Source organism: Callorhinchus milii, unplaced genomic scaffold (assembly GCF_018977255.1).
Source record: "Callorhinchus milii isolate IMCB2004 unplaced genomic scaffold, IMCB_Cmil_1.0 Scaffold2, whole genome shotgun sequence".
NCBI classification, from domain to species: domain Eukaryota; kingdom Metazoa; phylum Chordata; class Chondrichthyes; order Chimaeriformes; family Callorhinchidae; genus Callorhinchus; species Callorhinchus milii.
The window spans coordinates 37331422-37342765 of NW_024704743.1; the positions used below are offsets into that span (position 1 = coordinate 37331422).

Sequence of the window (11344 nt, forward strand, 5' to 3'; positions counted from 1 at the left end):
TCAGTGGTTAGAGCACTCGCTTTGCAAGTGAGAGATCTGAGTTCAATTCCAGGCAGAGGGCGAAACCTTGGGCAAGTTTCCTTACTCCACACACAGCCCTAATAATAATCCCTCCAAAACCAAAAACAATAATAAATTGATCATTTTCAATCTACGACTGTTTGTGGGACATTGCTGTGTGCAATTGGCTGCCGCGTTCGCCCACAAATATGCAGTCAATTCACTTTACGGTGTGTTCTGTGAAGCGCTTTGGGACGTCCTCCCGACGTGAAAAGCGCTATATCAAATGCAAGGATTATTATTATTATTATTATTTATCCTCACACTTGGAAAATCACCGTACGGGGGTGATGGCCATCATTGTGATTTGGTATCTCCGCGGTGTGATAAGATACTAATATCAAGTACCAGAGGAGTGTATGACAGGAGGAGGAGGAGGAGGAGGAGGATGGTGGTGGTGGAGGAGAGCGGCTCTGATTGATTGACAGGTCGCCCTCCTCCCGCGGGGGGGGGGGATCATCCGGGTCCCTGCGCGGCGCGGGCAGACTCGGGGCCGCCATCATGAAGTTGGTGCGGTGAGTGAGAGAGAGCGCGCAACGGCCCCGCGCCGTACCGCACCGCACCGCACCGGGGGTACCCCCCCCCCCCCACACACACACACACCCCGGGGGGAGGGGGGAGGGGGCGAGGCCCCGGGGCTGAGCTGCTGAGCGGCTCTCGAGGGAAGCGCCTCACAGGGCGGGAGCGCGCGGTGAGGCCTAAGCACAAGGCTCCCGCACAGGGCCCGACCCGAGGGAGGAGGCCCCGGGCCCCGGGCAGCGCCGGCCCGCCCGACAGCCTCCCCCTCCCCCTCCCCCTCCCCCTGGGGGTGACTCGGGGCTCATAGCGCGGTTCGTAAGGTGTGTGTGGGGGGGCGGTGTGAGTGGGGGGGCGGTGTGTGTGGGGGGGGCGGTGTGGGGGGGGGGGGTCGGTGTGTGTGTGGGGGGGGGCTGTGTGTGTGGGGAGGCGGTGTGTGTGGGGCGGGCGGTGTGGGAGTGGGGGGGTCGGTGTGTGTGGGGGGGGCTATGTGAGTGGGGGAGCGGTGTTTGTGTGTGTGTGGGGGGCGGTGTTTGTGTGGGGGGGGGCTGTGTGTGGGGGGGCGGTGTTTGTGTGGGGTGGGGGGGCTGTGTGTGTGGGGGGTGGGGGGCTGTGTGTGTGGGGGGGCGGTGTTTGTGTGGGGGGGGGGCTGTGTGTGTGGGGGGGCGGTGTTGTGTGGGGGGGGGGGGCGTGTGTGTGGGGGGGCGGTGTGTGGTGGGCTGTGTGTGTGGGGGGGCGGTGTGTGGTGGGCTGTGTGTGTGGGGGGGCGGTGTTTGTGTGGGGGGGGGCTGTGTGTGTGGGGGGCGGTGTTGTGTGGGGGTGGGGGGGTCGGTGTGTGTGGGGGGGGCTGTGTGTGTGTGTGGGGGCTGTGTGTGTGGGGGGGCGGTGTTTGTGTGGGGTGGGGGGGCTGTGTGAGTGGGGGGCGGTGTTGTGTGGGGGTGGGGGGCTGTGTGTGTGGGGGGGCGGTGTTTGTGTGGGGGTGGGGGGGGTCGGTGTGTGTGGGGGGGGCTGTGTGTGTGGGGGGGGGCTGTGTGTGTGGGGGGGGCGGTGTTTGTGTGTGGGGGGGGGTCGGTGTGTGTGGGGGGGGCTGTGTGTGGGGGTGGGGGGGGTCGGTGTGTGTGGGGGGGCTGTGTGGGGGTGGGGGGCTGTGTGTGTGGGGGGGCGGTGTTTGTGTGGGGGTGGGGGAGCGGTGTGGGGGTGGGGGTGAGGGGGCTGTGTGAGTGGGTGTGTATGGCCGCACACACAATGTGTACTCCTGGGGATGGGAGACTCTCAGGTAATCAGCTCATTGGGGATTTGTAGCCATAACCAAACTGTATCCGTGAGCAGTTTAGCCGGGGATGGTTGTGGGTGGAGGGGGAAGTGAGAAGAACAATCCGGTTTAAATAGGATTACGGTAAATGTTTGAAAATGAGTTAGTAGGGTTTGGGACGTGCTGGATTAGGGTTAGAGTAAATCTGACCATTGGAGGAGTTGGAACCATTTTAGTCTGGTTGGACCAAATGGCCCTTTTCTTTGCTGTAATGTTACGGTTGGATGAATCCTTTCATCACACATTAAATGAAACTCCCGGCTTTGTTTTTATAGCTCAGCCAGTTTGGGCCTTCTACCCATCCCTCGCCCCCACCACACCATCATTGGCTGCTGTGCTTTCAGTCAATACGCCGTCTCCATTCCTCTGTAACTCCCTACCTCAATTCCTCCATCTCTTTGGCTATATACAGTTTGCACTTGAAGACTTCTTTCTTTGACCAAGCCTCTGCCTTCTCTCTGGCTCAGTGTCAAACTACACCATTGTTAAGTGTCTGAGATATGTGAACAACAACTAGCAATTATACAATGGCCTTCACACGGGGTAGGGTCTCGGAGCACTTAAATGCTCGTGAAGGCATACTCGGAGCCTGTGAAGGGTGCAAGTTGTAAATGCAAGTTGTTGATGCAGTCATGTGGATCTTTGCTGGAACCTAAATAGGTTTTTTGTGTGTAAAAGAGACTTTTGTATATTAAAAAAACAGCATTTGATATTGTACTCTTATCACATTGTTGAGTGTTTCAGGTGGGGCTCATTGTTTTTTGGGTCAGCCAGCTGTCTTGACACATGTAGGATCCCATCACTATGCTTACGAGTATCCATCTCAATCTCAGGAGTTCCATGCTTGCCACCTACACATGGAAATTCCCATGTATTGGAGTGGAAGTGTATTCTCTCCCTGGAGAGCTGCATCCTGTTTACCTAATTCTGAAGAGTATTAGATGCAGGTTGGCGAAGCAAAGTCTTCAGGGATCTCAGAGTGTGTGTTGAGGTACTGCTGGAGTTTAATCAGCTAAAACTGCATTAGCTTGCCGTGAAAGCAAATAGCCATAATATGAATGATAAAATTAACCTGGAGAATTGTTGGCGAGGACAGTGGGAGTAGCTTTCTTTTATCAAACAGTATCATGGGATCTTTAAACGTGCAGGATTTTGTTTTAATGTTTTAAGTACTACCTTTAATTAAATTGGTCGCTCACTTCATGGCTGTTTATGGGATAGTACTGTGTGCAGATTGGTTACCGTGTTCGCCTACAAAACACAGTCACTCCACTTTACGGTATATCCTGTGAAGTGCTTTGGGACGTCCTCCTAACATGAAAGGTGCTAATTCAAATGTAAGGATTATTATTATATTCATTGTGTTTTTTGTGGCTCTTCATGGAAAAGTTTGACTTTTTCCTTTTACTGAGTATGTTTCCAAGGGTGCCCTCTTGCACCTCACCTATACTACATTATACCTGGACCTAAACAGAGAGCAGTTAGTGGGGTACTTTGCAGGTAAGCCAGATTCTATCCTTGCATATAAAACATCTGTTATATTGTATTTTGTTGAAAAATACAATACTATACAATACAACAACTTGCACTTTTCCAGTGCCCTTCATGCAGGGTAGCGTCTAGAGCGCTTAACAGTGATGGAGCCTGATGCTGGGAGGGGGGAGGTGGCCATTAACACGGTCTAAGATGGAAGTTTGCAGGCGGGACTTAAAAGAGGGATTTAAAAGAGGGGACATTGAGGGAGAGTGTCCAGAGTTTCGGGGCGTAGTTGCTGAAAGCGCGACCTCTGATGGTGGGGTGGAGGGTGCGAAGGACGAGCAGGAGGCCGGTACCAGTCGAGTGGAGGCACCAGGTGGTGGATTGGGGAGTGAGGAGGTTGGAGAGGTAGGGAGGTGCCAGGGATTGAATGGATTTGAACACATTACCATATAGCGAGAAGACCCGGGTTTGATTTCCAGACGGGGCGAAACCTTCGGCAAGTAGGCTTACTCCAAACACCTCGGTTTACCTAGCAGTAAATAGGAACACGATGGTTGCTGTTGTTGTTAGTCAATTGGTGGATTGCTTTCTGTGGGTAATAATTCCTCCAAAAAAATTATTATAATAATTTGGTCACTCATTCTATGACTGTGGAACACTGCTGTGCACAATTGGCTGCCATGTTTTGCCTACAAAATATAGTCAGTTCACTTTACAGTATATTCTGTGAAGCGCTTTGAGACGACTCCGTTATTAAAAATACAAATTCTGAGAGTTGAGATTTGAGAGAGAATCTGAGAAATATGGTTGGGTTTCAAATCATGAAATCTGTGGAACAGCCCATGGGAATCATACGGGACAACGTAGCGATGCAGCCCTGTTATAACATCTTCTTTGTGGCGTGAATTTGGTTATAATGTGGTTGCAATGTGTTACCAGTGCTATTTATTTGAAAGTCTTGGTAACAGGTGATGCCGAACCCTGCATCCTTTACCTTAAAAAAAATCTCTTGATTGTGTTTTATTTAGGTCAGCTTACTTATGTTCCTCTCTTCACCCTGATTGGTGATCCCAGTGACCTTTGTAAATCACTTTGAGATATTATCCAACATGAAAAACACTAGATCGGTGCAATTTGTACATCTTTGAGCACTGTAAGGGGTAGAATTCATGGTTTGGAGGCCACAGGAGATGGGGTTTCAGGATTTTCCAGTTCTGATGGAAATATTTTTCTTTGGCAGATTTTTGATGAAGTTGAGCCATGAAACTGTGACTATCGAGCTGAAGAATGGAACACAGGTGCATGGAACGATCACAGGTAAAGACAAACCAGGGCTATGAAACCATCTGCCGCTCCTTTGAAAATCATTTAAAACTCAAGAAATAAATCTGTAGCCTGATATATTGTTTTGGTATCAATGTGAAACATTTATGACGTGCAGTGCATACAGTGTTGTATTTTCTTCACTTCCTGCCTGTGGTTTACCTCGTTTTTATGAATGTCCCTGTAAAATTATTAATTTTCAGTTAAAGAATAAGCCATTATCACCCAAGCTAAAAATGTATTTTACAAGGTCCAAACCATGCAGTTGTTGAATCTTAATAAATGCCTTGTGCAGAATGAGCTGTTTCATCCTGGTACACCAGTGGAGGTACCAGTTCAGTAAGAGAAACTATACTCTTAGCTTTGTCCTGCCACATAGTTGAATTGGGTTTATATCTCTAGAAGTAGATTACAGTGGAAATGGTGTTCCTGTTGGCATGTCATACTTTGGTTCCTCATGCAAGGATCATCCTAGTTCCTATCCTTAATCCCATATTCCGGCCCTTTCCCGTGTCCCTCAACTTTATTCTCCCTCGACTATGTGTCCAGTCTATTTTGAATGTGCACCTAGTTACCACCCCAACAACTGACTGTGGCAGAGAATTCCACAATTCCATCACGCTTTGTGTGGAAAAAGTTTCTCCTAGTCTCTGTTCTGGATTTTCCAGTTATATCTGGAGTGGGTGTGAAGAGATCCTGCTTCCCTCCTTCCTTGAGGATTTCACAGGTGGTTTATTTGACATAGAAAAGTGCAGGTGTGAATCCTCACTTAAATGAATAGAAAGCCTGCAAGCTGCGTCACAGTACAAATCAATTTCACATTGACTAAGAATGTACAGCTTAATCCCGTGCTCTTTTCAGTTGACCATGAGATAGGATGTAGAAATTGATGCTGCAATGATTCTCCAATTTGCAAAACCTTACTGTGTACAGAGGGCATCTTAACTAACTATTTTTGCTTATCTCTTACTCTAGGTGTGGATGTCAGTATGAACACTCACCTGAAAGCAGTGAAAATGACATTAAAGAACAGAGAACCTGTACAGTTAGAGACTTTGAGTATTCGAGGGAACAACATTCGTTATTTTGTTCTCCCAGACAGCTTACCATTGGATACTCTGTTAGTTGATGTTGAACCTAAAGTCAAGTCAAAAAAGAGAGAAGCAGGTAATCTTTGTTTTTTTTCTCACCCTCTTCTGAAAGTACAGAGCCTTGCTGGGGTAGCCATTGCACTGACAGCTCTTGGGTGCTTCCCTAAGTGGCCATTCTTCATATAGCGGATTGGCAGTCTGACCCTGGCAAGAGCTGCAACCAAACCAAATTCTTTCTTCGCTTGATATATCTGCTTAAGCACTCTTTAGCAATAGCAAACAGAAACAATGGCCCTTTTACTTTCCCTACCCATTTTGTAGCTTTCATACAATTGGGATTTGGAAGATTCGCAGTGGGAGCTGTAGCAAGTTTATTCCATACATGACTGAAGATTTCCTCAGTTGGGAAGCAGAAGAGAGCCTAAATATTTTACTGTGTGCGCGCATATACAGCAGTTGTGCAAATCATTTTATTTAAACTGAGTTGATGTTTAGTTTAAACAGGAAGGCTTATTTAATTTGCTCTTCTAAGTTAGCAATGTCTTCGTAGTCCGGTTTCCTGAATCAGGCTGATCCATAGTACTCCATGGCACTATTAAAAAGACATGGTTCATCGGCAGGCTGTGTGGTTACTCCACTTTGCTAAAGATACTTGATTTCAGCATCCAACCTCACAGTAAAGCTGCTACTGGTAATAGTAATGATGGTAATGATGGTCTAGATTTTGTACAGTAAACTGATAACTTGATCCTGGCTTAATTTGTCACTACCACTTAAGTCATCTCTTACTCTAATATTAATATTCCGTCTGCATTTCTTTCTAATTCACCACTCCTGAAAACTCGTCACTGAGCTGTGAGTTACCAGGAATTTACTGTAATTGATTTTTCTCGTTTCTTCACTAGTTGCAGGGAGAGGCAGAGGGAGAGGTCGGGGCCGAGGACGAGGTCGTGGAAGAGGCCGAGGAGGACCAAGACGATAGTGTACCAGCTCTACTCTGTGGATTCTATTGTAGAGACCAGTTGAGATTTGTATGCGTTTTGTTTGCTAAAGAAGAATTTTGCATCCATATTTGTTTTTAATAAACTTAATTCACGTAACTTTGTTTTCCACTGTTTTTGTGTTTGGTCGGTCCTTAAAAGCACAAGCTTAATTTTCTTTTAACACAAAATGGATATTTTTAACTCCATTATTTTGTTTCGAATGCCCCGTCACTTGGTGGTGTAGTTCAGTATCTTCAAGGCCCAGCCATTAAGTTTGTATATTGACTGTTTTGTCTCCCCTCACAACCTCCCAATCATGCACTTTCAACTTTTCTCTTTCACCACCATTCAACAATCAATTTTGACTTCAAATACAGGAGGCCAGGATATTCTAGATTAGCTGCTTCCAGCAGTCTGCAACTTGTGAAGGGAAGAGCTGGGGAGTCTGGCAAGCAGGGCATTAGCATGGTTGAGTCTGGATGTGATTGAAGCCCAGATGAGGGTCTCAGCGGCTTGAGGGGAGAGGTAATTGTGGAGATGACTTATGTTACAGAAGGTAAGGGAAAGCTCAACACCTGAGGTGAGAAGGCACTGAGGGGAGCCAAACAGGAGTGCCTCAGTCTTGCCTTTTAACTGAAGAAAATTAGCTCATCCAGGACTTGACATCAGTACCATGTCTCTCCTGCATCAGGCTCTGCGTGCTTATCAGTCCCCTGCTTGCTCGCTCCATTGGCTTCCCATCCGCCAGCCCTTGTTCTCACCATCAAATCCTTCCATAACCTTCAACACAACCATGCTTGGCCTGCTTCATGTCCCCTTGGCGCTTTCTTCCACCTCTGACACATCGCCCGTCTCCTCCAATACCTCTCTCCAAAAGCCGCTGAAACCCTGGTCCATGCCTTTGTCACCTATTGGCTGGACTATTTAAATGCCCTCCTCGCCGGTCTCCCCTCCACTACCATTCATAAAATCCAGATTATTCAAAACTCTGCGCCTTTGGTCACCTTCCCCCCGGCTCGGCCCCAGGATCCATTACTGTAAAGCGATCTGAGATGCCGTTCGGCATGGAGGGCGCTATATAAACCTAAGTTGCTGTTGGTCAAGGCTTCCAGCCATTCTGCCTCTGCTCTCTGGAACTCTTCACAGAGGATCACAGAGATCCTCTGACTCCTTCCATGTCCCTTTTAAATCTCCACTGAAAATTTGGAGCTTGAGAATAGAAACGAGTTCAGAAGAGCAATGAGCATAAACATTGACACAACCAGCCAGATATCTTGATGCATAAAAAGCATCACCATGCTTCTAATTATCCAAATCAAATGATTTAGAGCTCCGTGTTTGTATGGATTGTTTGATCTGGAGTATGCACTCTCCCAGAAGGGATACACTGCTGGTGAATTCAGGTACAGGTTGGTAAGAGATACTGAAGCTTAAGTACCCCAGAGTGCATTGGGGATCCTGCTGGAGGTTACCAATTAAACCATTGCAAATACTGGAAAACTTCTTGCTGCTTATCTATCTGCTTATCTAGATACCGCTTGGGCTTGCAGGGTCTAGTTGTGCTTTCAGAAATTGCCAAGTACCGAACAAGATGGGGAACTGAACAAGACGGGGAAGGACAAAATACAAAATACTGCAGAAGCTGGAAATCTGAAACAAAAACAGAGAGACCTGGGAAAACTCAGAAGGTCAGGCAGCATCTATGGAGAAAGGAAAGTGAGTCAACATTTCGGGTCCACGAACCTTTGTCAGTTTGTCAATTCTGACGAAGGGTTGTGGACCCGAAACGTTGACTCACTTTCCTTTCTCCATAGATGCTGCCTGACCTGCTGAATTTTCCCAGGTCTCTCTGTTTTGTTCAAGATGGGGAAGGAGTTGGGGAGTTCAGTGAACAGTGCATTGGAGTAGTTAAATTTGGAGATGATGGTATGTATGAGAAGCTCGGTAGCAAGGGGTGAATGGTAGTGGCAGAGATGTTGCAGAGATGAAGGAAAGAAGGAAAGCAGAGCGACTAAGATGTAAGGTTTGAAAGAGGTCAAACAAGACTTTGGTTCCACATTGGCTGCAGGAGGTGGATGAGAATCCATGCAGTTTGATGCGGACAGTGCCTGAGATGAGAAAGTCATGACCTGAGCTAAGCAAGCAATTAAAACAGGGTACAGAGAATGATGAGCGTGTATTTAGCTTTGTGATAATAGTTATTATAAAAGAAGAAATCTTGGAACCAGAAACAGCGATTAGAATGCAAGTATTCTATTTACGATTGTGAAGCCAAATATGGTTGGATGTTTGAGAGACAATACTATGGGTGAGAAATTCCTACTTGGCACATGAAAAAATGCGGTAGCCAATTGTGCACTGGAGTGTCCCACAAACAGTCGTGGATTGAGTAACCAAATTCATTGGTCACCATGCTATAAGTATCCAAATCTTACTAAACTATTAAGAGCTCCAAATACATATGGCTTGTTTCGTCTCCCAGGAGAGTACAAACACCTGATTAAAACTATCAATTGTTGCTGCTTTGCAGAATTGTTATTGAAGTTCCTCAAATTCTGGCATAGAATGGTTTGCCAAAATAAATGGTGAGTTACTTCAGGTCTGAATTTTGCAAATGAGAAGATGCTTCAATTATTGTGTAGTTAACCTCACAGACGACAATAGTGAGGGGTGACAGGTGATTCCGAAAAGCCAATTTCACACTGCAGTGTTCCACAAACAGTCATGGATTGAGTGACCAAATTTATTGGTTTCAGGGGAGGTCAGAGTATTATCTGAATGGAATCATTCACATCCTAACAGAAAAGCAAGACTGATCCTATTTACCAAAGCAGGAAAGGATTGAAGCCAAACATCTGCTCAGCTAAAAGAGGTTTGTTTAACAAAAAAACCCTTAAAAATCTTAGCAACTTAGTCAATTAAACTGTGAGGATATAATGGAGTCAGGATCAATATGGAGGTAAGTTTGAAGGGATACCAAAATGGTGGGCTGTAACGTAACCAAAAAAATGTTGGTAAGAGCTAGAAACAACTGTAATGTGAGCGGGAAGGTAAGTTTCCCTGATCTTGCACTGACTCAGTGAGCTAACATTAGAATGCCAAGGTTCCCACCTCTGGAATGAAGTTGTGCTTCCCACTCAAAGATTGGTTAGCAAACACTGGCCACAGATAATATAGCGGCTTATCAAGTGTTTGAGAGTCTCAAAGTGTTTCACAGAATATATGTAAAGTATATTCAGCTAATAAATTATTATTTATTTTTTTGAAGTGATGATTACCCTCAGAAAAGCAATTCGCCAATCGACGAACATCAGGTTCCTATTTATTTGCGACGTAAATAGAGGTGCACCGAGTAAGGAAAGTTGCTCAATGCTTCACTTGTATGAGAACCATGAATGATTTTCTTTACNAAAAAAATCTTGTAAACAAATAAAAAGGAGACATTAGAATTAACAAACCAGTAAATGAAAATTAGGTTACATTTTGAGAGCTTGAGAATAGGATTTTTGGGATACAGAATGGAATTAGTGAGCCAGGTTTAGGATCTGGAGATGTGAAAGTTGCATTTTATTATAATCCTTGCATTTGGTATTTGCCTTTCACGTCGAGAGGACGTCCCAAATTGCTGGACAGTCAGTGTTTTGGAACTGAGCTGAGGGTCGGGAATGGTGAGCTCAAGTCCCGACTTGGGGGCTTGAACCCACAAGCTAGGTAGAAATGAGAGTGCCATCACTGAGTCAGACTGACTCACAATGCCTTATCACGGAAAAATGTGTCAAAGTAACTATACTTCACGTAATTAGTCCAGAAATTAACAATTTTCATAGGCACACAGCAATGTTATATACAGTAAGACCCCATATATGGTATAGCAAAGAGAATGTTTTCCAGTTTGTTTTCACCCATTCAATGTTTTTCAAAATAGATGAAAAGATTTGCTGAATCAGAGAAAATAAGTGTGAAGGGAGGTGGCTTAGTGTTCAGCAAATGTATAAATTGATTTGAAAATGGGGACTGAAACCAGTATCAGAATCTGGAGGATGAATGAACAGTTAGGCAAGTACTCAAGTGTGTAGTTGGAGGGAATAAGATTTTGAATGGCTTCTTAACATTCAATTACCAAAGAAAGCAAATCTAAACCACCCTTGTTAGCAGTTGTGAGATATGAGAATGATTTGCAGTTTGCCCATTGTTAGCTCCAGCAACATCTTTGTTATCTGATAATATTATTTTAGTTTTGAATTAGGAATGGGTTCCTGGTTCTGATCTCAATCAAGTGTCTACACAGCTCATAGTTGTAACATGGTTAGGATCTTGAGCTAAAAAGGTGCAGCAGGATCTGCACCCTGAAGATTCGAGGCATTTTGCTTTACTACTGTAATGTGCTTTGAGACAGGAAAAACAACAACAAGATTCCATTTATAGAGCGCCTTTCACGTTGGGAGGACGTCCCAAGGCGCTGGACAGTTGGGTCAGGACCCGAGCAGTGGGGGAAATGGTCAGGGTGAGGGGAGGGAGTGAGGAGGGGGGAAATGGTCAGGGGGAAGGGAGGAGGGGGTAGAGAGTCGAGAGGGGAGCTG

General features: G+C 45.9%; 1 protein-coding gene across 1 annotated transcript; it reads left to right on the top strand.

Annotated features, from left to right (window-relative positions):
* The first annotated feature begins 510 nt into the window (after positions 1 to 510).
* snrpd1 (small nuclear ribonucleoprotein D1 polypeptide) lies at positions 511 to 6881 on the top strand. Its single transcript, XM_042332599.1, has 4 exons — positions 511 to 575; positions 4608 to 4684; positions 5666 to 5857; positions 6687 to 6881. Exons 1-4 carry the CDS (start codon positions 562 to 564, stop codon positions 6761 to 6763), a joined length of 360 nt encoding a protein of 119 aa, XP_042188533.1. The 5' UTR covers positions 511 to 561; the 3' UTR covers positions 6764 to 6881.
* Positions 6882 to 11344: the final 4463 nt, after the last annotated feature.